At 37.8% G+C, this 21,107-nt stretch overlaps 1 protein-coding gene across 3 annotated transcripts in view; it reads left to right on the forward strand.

Moving 5' to 3' along the window:
- LOC110449821 (neurogenic locus notch homolog protein 1-like) overlaps positions 1–19,020 on the forward strand; it is a 22,888-nt gene extending 3,868 nt beyond the window's left edge. The window contains exons 3-14 of one of the 3 annotated variants that reach the window (XM_021496928.1): positions 1,312–1,424; positions 3,054–3,195; positions 3,566–3,719; positions 4,355–4,521; positions 5,604–5,742; positions 6,512–6,660; positions 7,522–7,646; positions 8,080–13,128; positions 14,617–14,746; positions 15,081–15,246; positions 17,123–17,223; positions 17,609–19,020. In XM_021496928.1, the coding sequence (XP_021352603.1) occupies positions 3,122–3,195; positions 3,566–3,719; positions 4,355–4,521; positions 5,604–5,742; positions 6,512–6,660; positions 7,522–7,646; positions 8,080–13,128; positions 14,617–14,746; positions 15,081–15,246; positions 17,123–17,223; positions 17,609–17,717 (6,363 nt within the window). In that variant the 5' untranslated portion in view covers positions 1,312–1,424; positions 3,054–3,121 and the 3' untranslated portion in view covers positions 17,718–19,020. Of the gene's footprint in view, positions 1–1,311; positions 1,425–3,053; positions 3,216–3,565; positions 3,720–4,354; positions 4,522–5,603; positions 5,743–6,511; positions 6,661–7,521; positions 7,647–8,079; positions 13,129–14,616; positions 14,747–15,080; positions 15,247–17,122; positions 17,224–17,608 lie in introns of those variants that run through there. The other 2 variants (XM_021496947.1, XM_021496938.1) reach the window with 2 other exon arrangements.
- Positions 19,021–21,107: the final 2,087 nt, after the last annotated feature.

Genomic DNA, 21,107 nt, shown 5'->3' on the forward strand with positions numbered 1-21,107 from the left:
GATCTTTATTTAACCGGTCAATTTCTTCCTCTGATCTTTATTTAACCGGTCAATTTCTTCCTCTGATCTTTATTTAACCGGTCAATTTCCGGTCAATTTCTTCCTCCGATCTTTATTTAACCGGTCAATTTCTTCCTCTGATCTTTATTTAACCGGTCAATTTCTTCCTCTGATCTTTATTTAACCGGTCAATTTCCGGTCAATTTCTTCCTCAGATCTTTATTTAACCGGTCAATTTCTTCCTCTGATATTTGTTTACTCGGTCAATTTCTTCCTCTGATCGTTGTTTACCCGGTCAATTTATCTGCCTTGTCTTTATTCACTAGGTCTGTGTTTTCCAGGTAATTTCTCCGTCTGATCTATGTTTACTTGGTCTGTGTTTTCCCGGTAATTTCTCCCTCTGATCTTTGTTTACAAGGTCACAGCGGTGAAATGTTTTTAAATCTTTTAACAGGTTCTTTTGAATGACTTTTAATGATAAATACTGATAATTTGCCTTTAGCTTTATTTATTTATTTATTTAAGATTAAGGTAACAAGTGTGAGATGTATACCAGGTGAGCGATGCAGGCCCATTGGGCCTCTTGTTTTATGTTATTATGAAGCAGAGTTGTTCAGAACTTAACAGGGAGTCAACTGACCAAAGGTCCAGGTTACAGGGTCCAAAGGTTCTAGGTCAAGGTCAAGTTTTGTATTTTTCTCTGATGAACATTTTGTTATGATATTATAAAGCAAAGTTGGTCGGAATTAATGAATTAGTCACCTGACCAAAGATCAGGGTCGCTGGGTTAAAGGTCAATGTCATTTGGGTTCAAATGTCAAAGACAAAGTGGATCTCTTACTTTGACCATGGCTTTTGATGGGGGAGGTATTTAAGGTGAAGTAAAACAAATCAAAGCGAACAAATGAGTATTGCACGGTATTTGCATTTTTGTTAGCCCAGCAAATATGGAGGTGGAAGGAGACAAGACTCACATCATAGTACATGTAAATGTATATATTGCTACCTTTTGATTCTTTTTGAAGTCCAAATGTCAAACGTCAAGGTCAGCTATATGGGCAGATTGCTTCTTGATGATTATAGGGGATATATTGCCACAAGACGGGGCCCTTACTGTCCTGTCGGTGTTCTCGTTATATATAGGAATACTGCAGATTAATCATCTTATAATCGAAAAAAGAAAATAGCAATTTCTTCAATCAGTTTCATCAGTCACTCGGTCTTGAAACGTTGCGACACGTTTAATACGTACATTGTTTGTGCATAAAGTAAACCTTTGATATTAGAATAATGGTTGAAAACTTATTTCAGACTAAATATCGTCGTTAAAGTGTGGCAGACCACATCCACACTTTGTCCTCCTTCAACAACAAGGTATTTTACATGTGATTCGAAAACTGGAGCGCTGTCCTGTAAGAAGCCGGGTAAGTGTACAACCCATATTTTTTCTAACATCCCACTTATCATTTTAGGATTATGGGTTAAATGAATTGGACGTTTTGAAATGGTAATACCATTCTTCTTTTTTTTTTATCTTATATGTGCTGCTATAGCTTACACTATTGAGGTAATCGCTACGTGGAGTGGAAACACATGTTTAATACATTGTAGGAAGTGATTCGTTGCAGTGAGACCAACAGAATAAACCTTTACTTTATTATACAGCCATTTCATCCAATTCAGAATTAATCAGTGTTGATAAAGGTCTGAAGAAAAAGGGAAAAGGTTACAATGAATTCCTTCATAGCTTTACAAATGATAAAAATTGGCTAACATATTTGATTTATTTCTGGACTATGATTTGATATTCGTACCAGAATAAATTCCAGTTACAAGGTTATAGACAACCTCGGGGCTTGACAGTCCCCCAGCAGAGCACGGACAATCTCGGGTACTAAAAGTCCCCCAGCAGAGTACGGACAATCTCGGGGACTAAAAGACCCCCAGCAGAGTAAGGACAATCTCGGGGACTAAAAGTCCCCCAGCAGAGTACGGACAATCACGGGGACTGACAGTCCCCCAGCAGAGTCAGCCACATTTTAACACAAAACTGTCACTAGAAACATATGTTGTAATTAAATGTAAAATATTGCAACCTTTGGTAACGTTCTGATATATCAAGATGATATAAGCTATCAAACTGTATCTTCTCTGTACCTATCTACATTGTTCCTCATTGCTTCAGCCGAAACGTCTGGGTTAAGTTTGACGCTATCCATAAAAAACACTGACTGATCTTTTTCAATAAGCAATATCTACACATGCGCTAATAGATGAAATTTACTGGTCGATTTCCTGAATAAAAAAAAAGTGATTCATAAGTCATTGATTCCCGTCATGATTACCATACATTTGTGTAGCTATTGTACAAAACATGTGACATCTCCATTATCCAATCAATATATGTGAAACTTGTGAAGGAATGTTGACTTTCTTTCGACAATTGTATTTTCATATTCCAAGGCTGAATTCCGGCTGTTCGAAATTGGTATTTTGTTTAATTTGTATCTTCCCAATGATATCAAAATGGCTGTGCTATTACCCCCATTATGATATTTTATTATATACTATAAATGTACTTGTTTTAGCGAACTCAGACTCTAGCGCATTATCGATTTTTAACATATAAGAGCATTGGTTTCCTGGCGCAGCCATTATATATTTAATAGGAAACAGTAAAAATAAGACAACCACTAATGTTTGTAAATGTTACGATACATTTTCTTCGTGATAAAAACCTAACATTCCATTTATTATAAAGATTATATACTAAACGAAGCATCTTCGATGTAGACATGTATACAACAGGGTAAGCTGTAGAGTTTGTGTGACTAGCCGTGTTCACCGTTGAAATACTGTTGTTCACTGGAAATACCTGAACAGTTTATATACAACTCCAAACATAAGACTGTCGACGCTGTTGTGAGCAGACGACATTCATGTCAAATGGTGGACTCTTTGGTATTCTGTAGATGTATCCTGTCGGACCAAGATTTTGTGGAAAATCGTGGATAAATTTCAACATGAAATAGACGAAATCCTTTTAATTCCAGGTCCTGCTGTACTGCGGCTTGATTCCACTGTACCGGTGGCAAATCGTGGTCAATTTCAAACAGGACTGATGACTCTTGCGAACGCAAATTTATGCACCAATTCCATGAAATATAGAAACACAAACCGGTGGAGATCATCTGGGTAAGGAAATATATATAAAGGTAATTGTAAAGGTTTCTCAGCATAAAATGGCATACGAATAAAGTAGTTTTAGTTTAGTCTTTCCACCAATATATGTCAACGCCAAGTAAAAAGACGATTTGAAAAACACATTGCAATGTCGATAGCATTATTTTCCGTAAATGTTGGTTTCCGATTGTTATATCCTATGATTACTTACACAATGTATATATGTTCGTATTGGTGAAGTTGAACGTTCCAATAATCTAGTAATTCGTTTAACCTCCATTGTGTTGTGCTGATAAACGTAGGCATTCCAATGTATTCATTGACATGCATTAAAGCATTTGTTTAGCATACTTTTGATTACAATATACTCTTTAATTTCCAGGGGAAAGCAGACGTTCTGGTTTAATTCATACTGTAATGCGGTATCAATACCAGCAATCAAGATACAGGCCATGCTGGCCACGGCAAACACAGCATCATTATCAAAGTTGATGAAACCTCAAATTGGACAAGTTCAAGCCGTTTCCTCACATCCGGTATACAAATCAACTTATCAAATAACAGTGAAAGTGATTTGTTACATTACGTTTCTGCCTCTGGTTTTTTGTGTCGCCTGCGAAAAGCTGGTGACACATAGGTATTGCTATTTCGGCGTCGGCGTCGTCGGTGTCGGTATTTTCGTGCGATTACTTGAGTTTCCTTGGGCCGATCAAACTCAAACTTCATGCAGTGCTTCCTTACCAAAAGTGTTTGCTTTTCAGGTCCAAAGGTCAAAGGTCAATGTCACTGTTAGTATAAATAGAAAATCTATTTTCGTGCGATAACTTGAGTTCGCTTTGGCCGATCAAACTCAAACTTCATGCAGTGCTAAGCACAATATCCCAGCTTCCTGCGCAGGCGACACATCCACTTCCGTGGAATTCTTTTTTAACAACATCTCTCTCTATTCTTTGTTCATCCGGTCAGTTATACCCTCTGTTCGTTTTTACCAAGTTAATTTCTCTCTCAATCATTGTTTACCTGGTCAGTTTTTCCCTCTTGTCGTTGTTTCCTGGTTAATTTCTCCAACAAAGCGTCCTGGCATCTGACAATGTAATACAGTACTAATAGACATTTTGTTCTCCTTCTGTTGTTAAATGTAAAAGGAATAATGTTATGTTCATGTGTTTAGAGTCCGAACGTGTTCATGGCCGTACGTGTAATGTCCTACGTCAACCACGACGGCTCGTCCAGGGGATCAGGAAGTAACCGGAAGTGCTGTGACACCAATGTACGTGTTGGACACTGCAGCAGTTCCGACAAATGTGATCCAGTGTTCCGTATCTGTATTGGAGGAAGGTAAACGTGTTTTGATAGCTTGTTTTAGATTTGAAATGTTGGTCAACTTCGATTTTTTTTACATATAGGTAATAATCATAGAGCTGTACAATTAATATTCATGTTTTAATAACAACGGTTCACGTTAAAATATAGCAAAGCTTATAAAATATTACTTTGACTACGATGGATGGTTTAAGTGTTCCCGTTTCCTTATCTTTCCTTTTTACGAAAATATACTTTGCTGCACAATTAAATAGAATAAATTGAAATTTTCTTAATTTCAGATGATATCCGCATACAATGTTCAGATTTGTTCTGTATGATTTATATATATATATGCTTTAGTGTGATCTATCTAGTAGTTTTTGAGCCACTTTCAGTGTCCAAGTGGTCAAATGCGTTAGCATCTTGAATTACTTCTACTGAATAACAAAAAAAAAACACAGGGTCATTATATTTGACCAGTATCAATTATAGAATAAATTACTATTAATTGCATTCAAATGAATTATTTATCCTGATATTCAAGATAACAGGGGTCAAATTTGTTAACCTTTTAATTGATTTCCTCTGAATAACCAATAGGACACGGATGATGATATTTGACAAGTAGCATGAAGAACTACCAATTTTCTTTCAAGGAATAATTTTGAAGCGCTTTCTAGTTCACTGGGATCAGATCTGTAAAGAACCTTAAATGACTTCTGTTCATTATCCAGAAGGATTTGGGATTACAACGTTTGTACAGCTGAATTACCTTGTTTGTGATAAAATCTTGTAAACAGATTGTTTTGAATCACCAGGAACCGCACGCTTGATACTAAACCTGTAACTTTATTTAGTCTATTAAGTGTATTTGACTTTGGTCCACTTTCAATCTAATAACAACAAGAAAGCGATAAAGGACGTTTGACTCTTGATAAACAAATTCAAAGTTATTATCATACAGCCATATATTATAACAACAGTGGTATAGCAAAATGATCCGAGTAAATGGTATAACGTATACGAATAATAAAACAATATAGAGATCACGTAAAAGTAGCATTGACGCTCATTTACAATGAACGTCTACAGTAAATATCTTTTCTTACAACAAGTTCTCATTCCCCGTGCATCACAACACCAAAAACTACAAACGCCAACACGATAGAGACATGCGGAGACATCAATGCTGATGACAGCACGACCATCAGGCCGATAAATCCGATAGTGGCACGTCTGGCCTGGACTCAATGGGTACGTATAGTGCTTAATACACTGCATATAACTCGACACTCGGGCCTGTAAATCCGATAGTGGTACGTCTACCAACGATGTATTGGGTTACGTATAGTTAGGCATATAAACTACATATGTCACGATCCCCGGGGCCCGTAAACCCCACAGTGGCACGTCTGGCCTGGACTAATTGGGTTATATATAGTAAGCTTTATAAACTACATATGTCACGATCCCCGGGGCCCGTAAACCACACAGCGGTTCGTCTGGCCTGGACTTAGTGGGTTACGTATAATTAGGTTTGTATGCTTCATAGACTGACAAATGAATTTAGTATTTTGGTACTTACAGATGTTCTTCTGATTTTGCCTTTGAAACATATAAATGTTTATTATGAAACATATATTTGTAATTACATATGTAGGCGGTTATATATGTAGTGTATATAGACACGTATGATGGGTGCAGCTAAAGGATTGCGGTGTTAATCTATCAGATATGATATTGTGTTATTTATTGATATGATATACTTCAAAAGGAAAGAGTTGACTAAAGGGGTTTGTTATTTATGGATTATTTTTAAAACAATACTAGTCTGATATGTTGACATACATGTACAATTAAAATTTTGACAAACAAATATTGATTTATTAAAGAATACATATTTACAAACATTGGATATTGATATACAAAAACACAAAAAAACACTTTTAAGAATGTAAATCATAAATACATGTATTCTATATTTAATGATGTTTGTAAATAATGCTCCTTTTTATGGAAACAGGGCAGGACAACCGTGTTTGTAGAGATACAAGATGATGACAATCATCATCATGACGTCATAGATCAGCTTACAACGTCTCATGATATAACACCTAGTCCGTCCCTGGCCAAGGCGACCCCCACAGTCATAGCCTTGCATAACGTAGTCAGGTAGTGTATGTAACAAACAAATAATACGTGATGTATAAGATAAAAAAAAAATGTTTTCCATGAAGAAGGGGTTGCTTATCATACTTATCTTACTCGAATTAGTTCCTTTTCCAATTTCATAATGACAGTCCTCTTTTCATAATTTGGATAAACATAAAATCAACAACTATCAGGGGTTTGGATGAAAAAGCAATAGTTTCTGTCTGGAATACATACATTCTGTATGATGACGCATTTCATTGTGCGTCTTTTTTTGTAGCTATTAAAAAGGCTCATATTGTCACGTGTGTTTGAAGCTAAATGTTCGTCGCTTTCACTGCTTGGTACTACATGACTTGGGAATAGTGAAACACATAAACACATCCTCCATGTAAATCTAGGTCATTTCAAATTTATCAAAGTGTTAACAAAACAATATGGCGAAAACAGTGAGCGTTACAAAAACGTCGATTGTCATATCGCACGAGTAAACAGGTATTTCTCATTACGATCAAGATGCTGGCAATCAAACTTAGCCGTAGACTTTTTCAACGTGCAACCCCCTCCAATCCTGTGTTACAAGTATGTTGCATGGCTATGTCCATTAGCTTAATGTTCTTTGTCACTTCAGCGGTTCTTGCTTAAGATTACTTGGATTCGACCTTGATTTACAAGGTGGATATCGTCGATGAAGCAGAGGACGCTATTGTGACGTGAAGATATATATATATTCAATATTGTACTTTTGTTTTGTCGATTTTTCGTTCGACCTGCGGATTTTAATAGTCAACACTGTTACCTTAGAACTTTAGGTATGGTGTATGCTTGATATGTATGGCAGTAACTGTGGAAAGTGGAATGCTCTTGTTGTTTGTTTTACAGTGTTACCTTAGAACTTTTGGTATGGTGCATGCCTGATATGTATGGCAGTAACTGTGACGTACGTTGTGTGGAAAATCCCAGGATGCATTGCAATAAAACAACAGGACAGCCGTTTTGTAAACAGGGTAAGATCAATTTTCTAGATGCATCCACAGATAATTACACTAGTTGTAGACAATTTGTTGTATCATTATCAGTTACCCCCCCCCCCCCCCCCTTAAGATATAAAAAACACGAAAACCATAACAAAATATTTACCTGTTTGATTTGACTTCGTCATGACATATGATACGATGTCATACATGTATATTTAATAAACCATACATCCTGTATTAACCTTTTACTCTCGAATTAACGAATTTTAATGTTTTCATCATCTTAAGCATTAGTTCAATATCATTTAAACTTTAAAGTTCGATCTTAGACACTTAAACTGCTTATATATATATATATATATATATATATATATATATATATTGAATTTGAATGTATTGGGATCTATCTGATTTGTAAGTGCGCTTCAGGATGAAGATAAGTCCCCTATTATGATTTTGACAGGTTGGACTGGTGCGACCTGCACGTCCTGTAGCCAGTCATTGTGCCACAACCACGGAAACTGTACTGCAGGACATAACGGACAGACTACGTGTGTCTGTACTCAGGGCTGGACGGGACAACAGTGTGAGCAGGACATCAATGAGTGTCATAACAGTAACTCATGTCATCACGGTGGGGTGTGTAATAACACAGCTGGATCCTTCAGCTGTAAATGTACCGATGGTTGGCATGGACATGCGTGTTCTGATGACGTCAACGAATGTACTACACTACACCCATGTACACACGGCGTGTGCAGTAATACACCGGGAGGGTACACGTGTTCTTGTCCACTTTACTGGACAGGACAGAACTGTTCATCTGTGCTCGATAGATGTCAACCTAAAAACCCGTGTGAAAATGGAGGCACGTGTACCAATGCACCCACTGACTTTAACTGTTCCTGCACTGCGGGTTGGAAAGGTGCAAACTGTTCAACGGAACTTGACGAGTGCCACACCGAAAGAAATCCTTGTCTTAATGGAGGTACCTGTGTTAACACGAGAGGCTACTTCAAATGTATTTGTCCATCAGGATGGACGGGACCTATTTGTACGATAGATATCAATGAGTGTAATAGTAGAACAAATGCTCCTTGTCAAAATGGTGGAACTTGCAAAAACACTCCCGGTCACTACACGTGTTTGTGTCCTCGTGCATGGTCCGGACATTTGTGCGAAATGGATGTTGACGAATGTAAGATTTCAACACCGTGTCTCCATGGCGGAACCTGCCGGAATATAAACGGATCCTTCAATTGTCTGTGTCCTACCAGTTGGTCGGGAAATATGTGTCAAAAAGTCAGAAATGAATGCAGTGATACGTTGTTGTGTAAACATGGCGGAACATGTCTTAACACAGTCGGAAGTTTCTCATGCTCGTGTATACTGGGTTGGTCGGGGCGCACCTGCGATAGTGACGTTAATGAATGCATGCCTCAGAACCCATGTTCTAATGGGGGCACCTGTCAGAACATGAACGGGAGTTTCCATTGTCAATGTCCGAGAGGATGGTCGGGGCACACGTGTGACGATGACATCGACGAATGTATTACGTTGTCTCCATGTTCTCATGCTGGAACTTGTAAAAATAAAAACGGGAGTTTCAGTTGTCATTGTTCTCGTGGTTGGACTGGACCTACATGTGAAAAAGACGTCGATGAATGCAAAACTGCAAACCTATGTCGACATGGCGGAACCTGTTTAAACACAAACGGAAGTTTCAGCTGTCACTGTCCTAAAGGATGGACGGGAAGTTCTTGTGAAACGGATATAAATGAATGTAAGTCTTCAAATCAGTGTCAACATGGAGGAACGTGTTTGAACACAAACGGAAGTTTCAGATGTCATTGTCCTAAGGGATGGACGGGAAGCTCTTGTGAAAGCGACATCAATGAATGTAAGTCTTTAAATCTATGTCGACATGATGGAACTTGTCGCAATACGAACGGAAGCTACATATGTCTTTGTAGACCCCACTGGACCGGAAGTAATTGTGAGAACGATGTTAACGAATGTGAAGCGTCAAATCCTTGTACGCACGGAGGCAGCTGTCTAAATAGTAACGGCAGCTTTTCGTGTGTTTGTCCTCATACATGGACAGGGAAGTTATGCGATACGGATGTTAACGAATGCAACTTAACAGATACGTGTCTTAATGGAGGAGCTTGTAAGAACATAGAAGGCTCTTTCAAGTGTGAATGTGCTGTAGGATGGTCAGGATCACAATGCCAAACAGACAACGACGAATGCAAAATCTTTGGAATCTGTAACAATTATGGGACGTGTCAAAATACAAATGGAAGCTTTGTCTGTCTTTGCAATAACGGTTGGAGTGGTAACACGTGTCAAACAGACATAAACGAATGTCTTATTTCCTCTCCCTGCTTAAATGGTGGAAACTGTTACAATACAAACGGTTCCTTTGACTGTGAATGTGTAAGTGGTTGGTCAGGATCTACCTGTGAGAAAGACGTAGATGAATGTGAAGACGGTGACGCTTGTCAACATAATGGAACATGCAACAATGCAATCGGAAGTTTCAGCTGTCAGTGTCGAAGGGGTTGGATGGGAGCTACATGCAATACGGACATAGACGAATGTAATTTGCCGACCCCATGTCTTTATGGAGGGACATGTCGCAATACGAACGGAAGTTACACGTGTATGTGTAGTCCTCACTGGACCGGAAGTAAATGTGAGACCGATGTTAACGAATGTGAGGAATCAAACCCTTGTAGGCACGGAGGCACCTGTCTAAACAGTAACGGCAGTTTTTCATGTGTTTGCCCTCATGCATGGACAGGGAAGTTATGCGATACGGATGTTAACGAATGCAACTTTACAGATACGTGTCTAAACGGGGGCATTTGTTACAACGCAAATGGTTCATTTACGTGCGAATGTGTTGTAGGGTGGTCGGGATCACAATGCCAAACAGACAACGACGAATGCAAAATCAGTGGGATTTGTAACAGAAATGGGACGTGTCAAAATACAAATGGAAGCTTTGTCTGTGATTGTTATAACGGTTGGAGTGGTGACACGTGTCAAACAGACATAAACGAATGTCTTATTTCCTCTCCCTGCTTAAATGGTGGAAACTGTTACAATACAAACGGCTCCTTTTCCTGTGAATGTGTAAGTGGTTGGTCAGGGTCTACTTGTGAGGAAGACGTAGATGAATGTGAAGACGGTTTTAAATGCCAACACAATGGAACGTGTCATAATACAAACGGAAGCTTTGTATGTGACTGTCCAAGTACCTGGACTGGACAAAAATGTGAGAATGACGTGAACGAATGTCACGCGACTCCGTCTGTGTGTCATCATGGAGGAATGTGTTTTAACATGAACGGCTCGTTTAATTGCGAGTGTGCTACTGGTTGGTCAGGGATGAACTGCGAAAACGACAACAATGAATGTACATTCGAAGGCATTTGTCGACACGGCGGATCCTGCCAGAATACAATCGGATCGTACCGGTGCGCATGTAGCAGCGGATGGACAGGATTAACTTGTGCAAACGATATAGATGAATGCAAAATCAGTCATCCCTGTAAAAATGGCGGAGTATGTAGGAACATTAATGGATCTTACATTTGTACTTGTTTAGGTGGTTGGAGTGGGGAACACTGTGAAAACGACATTGATGAGTGCAACATGACAACGCATTGCTACAATAACGGCACGTGTTACAACACGTTAGGCTCTTACACATGTAATTGTACTATCGGTTGGACGGGGACGTCTTGTGTCCATGATATAGATGAGTGTGCGACAATAGACCCATGCCAACATGAAGGTGTATGTCATAACACCAACGGGTCGTACACGTGCCTGTGCGCTGCTGGTTGGAAAGGAGATAACTGCACTATCGACGTAGATGAATGCGAGATTCACGGTCAATGTGGCCATGGAGGGATCTGCCACAACCGCAAAGGTAGTTATACATGTTCGTGTTCACATGGATGGAGAGGCCAGAACTGCACAGAAGACATAAACGAATGCATCATGTTCCATCCTTGTGAGAATAATGGATCGTGCACAAACGTTGGCGGAGGTTACAAGTGCTCGTGTATAGCCGGCTGGAAAGGCACTAACTGTACAAAAGATATTGACGAATGCAAAGACACAATGCCTTGTCTTCATAACGGTACATGCATAAACGGTAGAGGATATTATCAGTGCCACTGTCCGGAGGGATGGTCGGGAGACAACTGTTCTTCTGATGTTGATGAGTGCCTATTGTCAACAACTTGCTCAAATAACGGAACATGTCAAAATACGAATGGTAGTTATAAGTGTATCTGTCCACCAGGGTGGTCCGGATACGATTGTTCTAGTGACGTAAACGAATGTGGTATAGAACCAAATATTTGCGGAAACGGAAAGTGTACCAACGTAAACGGTTCGTTTATGTGTAAATGCTATACAGGATGGATCGGACACAGCTGTTCCAACGACATCGATGAATGTACCCAAGTGCCGTGTAGAAACAACGGGACATGTGTGAATACTCCCGGAAATTATTCCTGTTCCTGTTCCCAGGGTTGGCATGGCCGTGATTGTGACGCTGACATTAACGAATGTTCTGAAAGAATTTGTCTCCATGGTGGAAACTGTGCCAATTTTAATGGTGGATACTCTTGTAAATGTGTAAATGGTTGGCACGGTCACAATTGTGAAGTAGAAAAGTCAGAAACGACAACAAGCGTAATGCACTCAATAATTACAGAAATGGAAAATTCAAGTAAACCAACTGTTACAAAAGCAGTCACTGCTTTGTCAGAAAAAGTAACAATAAACAGTGCGGATACTTCGGCATACCAGGAAACAGTGACTTCGTCATCAACAGCCCCAGGCACCATAGCATCATCAGTAAAACATCAAAGATCAACTGATACGACTCAAACGTCTATTAAATCAAGTACTTTTGACTCAACCATCTACCCAGTTTCCAGTTCAACATCGTATAAAGCAACTAACTCCGGTTTAACATCACGCGAATCAACATCCGGATCAACGAAACATGGATCAACGACTATAACTGCAACGTCCAACAACCCAACAACCTCTGGATCAACGACACATAAAACAACAAGCGTCAGTGCAACTTCCAGCAAACCAACAACCTCTGGATCAACGACGCAAAAAACAACAAGCTTCAGTACAACTTCCAACAAACCAATAACCTCTGGATCAACGATACATAAAACAACAAGCGTTAGTGCAACGTCAAACAACCCAACAACCTCTGGATCAACGACACATAAAACAACAAGCGTTAGTGCAACTTCCAACAAACCGATACCATTTAGTCGAACGTCGCAAAACCCAATAACTTCTGTTAGAAGTACAGGTAAGGAAGCGACCGGTTCGAGTAACACAGCATCGCATACAGCAACTCCTACGTTCATGAGGACAGAAGGTAGACAGGATCCGGTCACAACAGCGCCAACCAGAAAGACAACTATTTTCTCTGATACGAAAGCGACCGAAAATAACAAAGGTAATTAGCCTCAAATACTGTTTATATTTTTTTTCTACATATAAAACGATACTTAATTAGACATTTTTATGATCTTGTTGGGTTACCTAATCTACATTGTAGCTTGAATTGCAAATAATATTTCCGAGAAACTAGCCCTGTTTAGCAGTATACCCTTTAACAGTATTTAAAAAAATCTGAATGTGTTAGCTAAATCACCCTGTATACAATATATATACACCCTCATTTAAGTATCTTAATAACCCTTTGTATATTATACAGAAAGATAGTTCATATTGTCTTTGTAGGGCGGGCTTGGAGATAAACAGTAGTCTCGTGTTCTTCTTTCAAGAGTAGATAAGTTTATATGTTTGGCATCAAGGCTGGTGGAACATGTCAATTAAGGCAACACTGATAACAATCATAGGTGGTTTAGATTTTGTTTATAAGATAGTAATTAATCGAAATTGGTTCTATAAATTCATTTGATTTGAAGGCTTACTTATTTCTTTCAAATCGAATTGAATGTTAATTGTATTATAATCGAGTATTATATAGTTTGCGTAAATATAACCGATATGATATATATAGGATTAAATAAGTCTAACAAATTGTAACTTTGAAAAGGACGGTTAACAAATTAGTTATATTTGAACCTCCGTATCAAGGACAAAGCAGACTTTATAATTCATTAGATAAAAATAAAAGGAATCAATGCTTCCGTATGCTTAGTCCGAATTATTCTGACGTATAATCGACTTTTTTTTATATCGGTCTGTCGTCGATTAACGTCAGAACTCCGGCCCTCTATAATATGCGGGAAATAAGCGACCCGCGCCTGAGTCGCACTTCAAACTGATATTTTAGAAACAAATCGTCACCTTCACACACATGTCGCACATGGGTCGAAAGATCTATTCTTTATGCACTAGGTGGTATCAATAACATGTTTCAAAGATCATTACGAACAGTATTTTCCAACGTTTGCTATGCCAACCCATGTTTTTAATGGAAATTAGGGCATGGGCAATGTCACATGACTTGACGAGATCTCGCGTTACCGAAGGTATTTTCCAAACGTTATGACGTATGCCGGCGAGAGTTTAGGCACGTGGCATTAGAAGGCAGGGCTATCAAAAAACTAGAGTAAAACAGAGTAAGTTTGAAAAAATATGTTTTTAGTGATTGTATTTGTTGTTTGAGGCATGTACTTTATGTTCATCTTGTGCATAAAGAATATCAGTTTGAAGTGTAACCGGGCGCGGGTCGCTTATTTCCCGCATATTATAGAGAGCCGGAGCTCTGACATTAATCGACGACAGACCGATATAAAAAAAAGTCGATAAAACGTCAGAATAATTCGGACTACCGTATACTATGACCTCATCAAATTCGATTTTGAAAGTCTGCTGTCCTTGTCATGACCACCCTATTTGCTACTCTTGATCACCATATTTACCCTTATACAAAAGGTGCGTTACCTAGCTGATGTCTTTTTCTGCGTCACAGAATACGTATCACTGACGTTTGTGGGGAGTGGAAACGCTTCTGTGTCGGTGTTACTTACAGCAGGCGTGAATGCTCTCGTTGGACGCATCTGTGTACATGGGACACCAAACATTAAACAGATACATTACACGTACGGCAAAAGTTCTTCTTGTGAACCAAATATCTGGTACCATCTTCGTAAATACTTACAGAGACACCTTGTTATAATTCTGGTCTTTAATCATTATCTGTATTTTCGATATTTTATGTCAATGCAATTGAACACTTTAAGATAAATATAATGATTCAGTTGATATTGTCACATATATTATAGTGTTTTGATTTGGATCTTGTGACCCCTGTGTTTTCGATATTTTGTATCAATATAATCGAAATATAATTATTCAATTGAGATAATCAAATATGTTAATAGTGACTTAATTAGTTTTAGATCTTGTGATCCCTTGATATTATTTTGATTTCAGTGGAGGTCATGCTCGATGTCATATAGAGTTTACTGCCACTTGTGGCGACCGACCTGTGGTCCAGACCCAGGTCGATACCGCCATTAACATGGACGCTTCCGTACAGACAATGTTTCCACTGCCTCTCCTTCATACCAAATCCCCGGAAACGCCTGCACCAGCCAAAGTAAGAATTACATCACGATTAATAGACCATAGATCTGGATCGTTTTACTAGAAAAATGTTAACACACATTTGCCAGACACCGAAGATCCCGAGACGATGATTCCGAGATAGAAATAATAAGCTGCTGAGGTTATTTACAATGTACCAACTTGGAGTTATACTTTTATGTCATACACAGAGAGAGAGAGAGACATTGATTGACAATTATTCTTCCCTAAGTTGTCTTAAATTAACGTAAACAGACATTTTCGATAGACAGATTGGTTGCTTTTTGTGTCAATCTCCCAGTTATAGATTCCTCTATACCGTTAATGCTGTTAACAAATAAGGTGTTTTACGTTCCTCTCCTTCTGTTTCAACAGTCGTTAAGGCCAATGGACTTCTAACATTTAGGCCCTAGTATCTCTGACGGATGCAGTGTCATACATTTTCGGCATTCTGTACCTATTAGCATTTTTTTGTGGGTGTGTTTCGTTCATTTTTCTGTCTCTACAGAGCATTGAGACACGCGACTTACGCATTCTGTTTAAAACTGTTACGTCAACAAGCTTCGATGAGGTCTGAGATGGGCAGGGGATAATAACACCTGTGATATTTGCCCACTTGTACCTTCTTGGGTATTCAAAAATTAACATAAATCTCCGTTGTTTCAATTGTGACAAAACGAGTCATGGCGTCACGGACTTTGATTGCATTGTGACGCCAGATAAAGAAAAAGTTAACAGTCAATTATCAATCATTCTTTCTATTTCACTTCAACTTGAGGCAGTTTAATTTCATGGATATTTCCAACAACCAATCATGGCTTTTCCATAGAAGAATTATGAACTTGTTAGTTGCAGCTTTCCTGGAGCTCGTTAGAAGTTTAAAATAAATAACTATTCACCTTCCACTCGTTTCATAAATCTCATGTGATAATGGATATAAATGGGAGATCATCTACTTATAGAATATATATGTCTTTGACTTAAAGTTACATGTACATATCCCGAAAATATTTCATTACATTGACGTTGTGAACAATAATTACGGCGCGAGGCCAACGGAAAGAATGCATTTTGCCACATAGGCGACATCACTGATTAACCTGGAAAAAAGAGTCAACAACATGTAAGAAATACAAAGAACCTAGCTGGGATTACTAGTGTCATACAAAAGTTGAATTACTATATATAAGTCGATAGTGTACTACGTATTTACATTATACTTCAAGTCATTTTTTTCTTTTTTGATAAACTTGTAATAAGTGTGAAATAACAGTTTTAATCAAAACTAGCCACTTCATATGTATTATTATAAAATACAGGTAGATACATTAGTTTGACCATGCACAGGTATATTTACACTTCAGCCGTGTTAGTTAATATTTTACCTGGTATTTGATAGCTATGAGCTCGTATTTATCAGAGACTTCGGGGCTATGGGTTGATGTGTTACCTGTGTTTTGAGAGCTATATATATATGGAAATCAATTATTTGTAGTTTCCTGGCTAAAGGCTTATGTTTCAGTGTTGTTTTAGGGCTATGTGTTAATGTGTTACCTGTGATTTGAGAGCTATGGGGAAATCATTTATTTGTTGTTTCTTGGCTAAATGCTAAAGTTTCAGTTTTGTTTTAACGCTTTGGGATAATGTGTTACCTGTGATTTGATAGCTATATGGAAATCAGTTATATGTAGTTTCTTGGCTGAAGGCTAATATTTCAACGATATTTTAGGGCTATGTGTAAATGTGTTACCTGTAATTTGACAGCTGCGGGGAAATCATTTAATTGCTGTGTCTTGGCTAAAGGCTAATATGCCGCTGACCTATAAGAGAGCTCGAAAGCTCGCAGATGACAGTTATATATTGGTTTAGTATTTACCTGTGTTTTTTAGAGCTGGTTTGTTAGCAATTGGCCTGTGTTAGTCGGGGCTGGAGCTGGTGTCCTGGTCCTAATGACAATCATTGTTATTCTGTATAAACGAAGCAGACACAGGTAACGTATATCATCCATATTGTAATATAAATTGTATTCTACTTGTTAACACTTGTCAAATGTTACAAGTACCCGCCTTGTAATTTGCTATTCACTTGGCAATTTCAAAGAATGTGTTTTGCTCTAAATATTAAAAGAGACATGCCATGTGCAATTTTTCAATTAATCCTCATTTAGAATCTTTGAAGTAACAAAATAGTAGTAAAAAATGAGAAATGTCTCAGTGGCTAAATTCATGTAACATGAGGCGACGTCTGATTCCCAAATCGTAACAAAGGAGACACGCTTTGACTTCCCGAACTTAATACAAATCATCAGCGTACAAAATATATTTAAACATATTCCATGAATTCAGTATGTTTCGTTTGTTATTTTTTTCTACCAGGAGAAGAGAATCCACTGTGTTAGACGATAGCATTGGCTTAGAGAGACGCACCTCAACAATAAAACTCATGAACAACCCTGTGTATGACACTTACACCACTAACGCGTAGCATAATAGGCCGGGCCTGGTATATCTAACATAGGTGGATAGGCCGGGCCCGGTTTTCTAGCCAGTCTGGTGTGGATAGTAATCTAACATTTGGGGATCACGTTGTCCAGGACACTAGCCATGGTGAATTTGTTGGACCATAAGTCTTTCACAGGAAGAGCGATACAGTGGTTGAGTTTCTTATGACTGATAATTTAACCAATTTTGTTATATACTTTATACATTTATATATCCTTGAAATATGTTGCAGTGGATTAATTGCCAAAGACAAATTTAACTGAATACAATGTACAAGCAATGGCGATAGACATTAAATCCGTAAATGGTTGATGGTGCTTTACGTTCTGTTATGAAAAAAATCTAGGAAGTGAAGTGAAGACGCACCTTTCTTCTATAGGTCAAGTCATCAAAGCGGTGATTGTTTGGCTATGCTCACCCTCTTGTTGGAAATGTAAGTAGTAGTTTGTGATATATTCCGATATTAGATATTTTGTTGTCAACTTTGTCCGTCCTTTTTGGATTTTGTACGCGTGAGTCTTTTGTTTAATGCAGGTGTAATTGACGACGACGACGACGACGACGATGATGATGATGATTTGTTTTGTGTGTGTGTGTGGATTAGTGGTGCATGTGTGTTCATGTCTGTCAAATCCTAGAAAATATTTGAATGAAATATATTAAAGTTTTAAAAAAGAAGAAAAAACATGTTACGTTATGCTACTACAGCGGTATATGATCTGTTTCTACTGACTGTCTGTCTACAGCATGTATCTATGATGTATTACGACGATTATTTAGATGCAAATGTGCTACTCAGTGTCATGTGAAATCCCAGGTAAATAAGAAAAATCATACATGTGCTCAAATTGATATTAGGAACTAGTGAATTTACAAATGTAAGAGTGGTACGGAAAATAAGGGGACGAGCGCAAGCCTCTGTCTATATAATATTTACCTCCACTCCGAGGGCTCCTCCCTGCTTGGGGTGGCGCCCAATAGTGCTGACATCACCATCTCACGGGCTGGAGGTAAGGATTACATAGACAGTGACTTAATCCCATCCACTTAGTTCATCTACTACTTGTAAGAATCAAGATGTCAAGTATCATGATCATATTTGTGAAGATAATGAACTGTGATCAATGTGAACTAAAACAAGGAACACTTTAATAAAAAAAATGGTTGATTGTTATTGTTATGTGATTGTAAAAATAATCAACTTTAATAAACAAGAACATATGTTACAGTCACAATTAGAGTGATTGGAAAGCTGGTTGGAGCTTGTGGTCGTTTTTTCAGTATATGAATACTATTTTAAGTAGCCGAGTTTGTTTCAGTTGTACCCATATAACACCGTCTGTTTGTGAGAACTCGGTGAACTCGTGATGGGGGTATCTAGTGTATGAACTGTACGTTTGTACTATAAATAAGACATGTGACAAGTTACGTATGACTTTTAGCCAGAGATCACACCTAACACGAGATCACACAGACAAAGGTCCAGCCCTTCTGTACCAGAACGCGTACAATACGGGACACAATCAGTGATAATCTGCTTGTTGGCCTCATTGATTACCAGTACAACTCCACCGTTCTAGAACTCAGCCGTTATAGTGTAAACTTTGCTGGTCGTTATCATCGTTATCTTTGAGTGAACTTGACAAGTGGTTTGAAAGTACTACTGCGGTAGGGTCCGCTAAACAAGGGAAGCAACTCTTATACATAGGTATGACAAACTGTTTAAGTTAAAACCTATTCGGAAAGATTTCGGTACACCACGGAATTAGATTATTGTTATCTAAGTCCGTGGGTACACTTACTGATTACGTTTACCAAGCATAACTTACCTCATACGAGGACTTAGCTACATTTCTTATGTAACTGTTAAAACGGGATGTGTTTGTTTTTGAGTTTGTTACTTCACGGTATTATGAGGCTAAATAACGTTTGTGCTACTTCAAACTTGTTTATATTCATGATGTATATAGTGATACATGCCTTTTTCCATATCACATCCAGTATCAAACCGAGGGCTGATATTGGTAGAGGGTTGATACCGGGTGTGATTTGGAAAAAAGGCGCGTTTTATTCTGTTTATTACAAACTTACTAATAAAAACTACTATCTTATGATCTATTTTTCTTTTGAAATATTGAAAAACGAAAAATTTCCAAAGGGGGCGTGATACGGGTTTTGCGGGCTGATACGGGTTTTGGGGTGTGATACGGCGAGGGCTGATATGGGTTAGAGCAATTGTGTCATATCGCATATACACAAAAAAACGTATTTATTAGCAAGTATATAATAAACCCAAACTACACAATTTCACAACAGACTGAAACGTTAATTTTAATACCAAACCTACATAATTCCGCAATGCATCGTCAACTTTTTAATACAATATATATTTAATATAATTGTGACACAATTTGTAGACTTTTATATATATTTGTAAAATTTTATATATATTCATCTTAATACCCGGGTGACACAATTATCTAACTGTTTAATATATTCACCTTGATAATAAAGTCAACTTTATATATATATATATTAAATAGATTGATCTTAATACAAAAGATACGTATTTTGACAGCTAGTAAATAGATTTATCTTAATACAAAAGAAACGCATTTTGACAACTATTTTTTTATATCTTAATACAAAAGAAAAGTATTTTGACAACTATTAAACATATTTATCTTAGTTCAAAAGAAACATAATTTGACAACTACTAAATAAACGTATCTTAATACAAAAGAAACATAGTTTGACAAATGCTAAATGTATATATCTTGATAAAAAACATATTTTGACAACTCTTTAGCACCTTAAACGGTGAGTAAAGGGAGGTAACTCGTAAATATCGTGCTTCACTTCTTTAAAAGCGCATCAAACAATGCAAATTGGAATAAAAGATCGTAACTGGACTGTTTTTAATTCCTTTTGTGATAAAAGCTCAACTCCCAGTGTAATGGCATATGGTGAGTTCATCTTTTACTTATTATTAAGAAGCTTCCGTTTTAAATATTTCAGTAGTTGTTGAGAACATAAGTATACAACTTGTGGAGATCGAAACAAAGCTGTAAAGTGTAGAATGTGAATGTGAAAAAGAATGGATTATTGTCCTTGTCACATGTAGGTTTGGGAAATTTCTGGTAAACCTACCAACTTGTAGTTCATGTTTATACTTGTTTATCTAGGCTAATTTAATGAAATGCGAAAATATAATATGTGTAGGTCTCATGTGACTGTATTTTTTCTTAGAACCAAATACAGGTTGATAATCAATCCAGCTGTGTTGATACAGGGTACCTCCTACACGTACTATTGAAGTAGACGATGAGCCTCATGTCCTTTCTATACATGTATGTCAAGAGTTTACTTGTCT

Source organism: Mizuhopecten yessoensis, unplaced genomic scaffold (assembly GCF_002113885.1).
Source record: "Mizuhopecten yessoensis strain PY_sf001 unplaced genomic scaffold, ASM211388v2 scaffold481, whole genome shotgun sequence".
Taxonomy (NCBI): domain Eukaryota; kingdom Metazoa; phylum Mollusca; class Bivalvia; order Pectinida; family Pectinidae; genus Mizuhopecten; species Mizuhopecten yessoensis.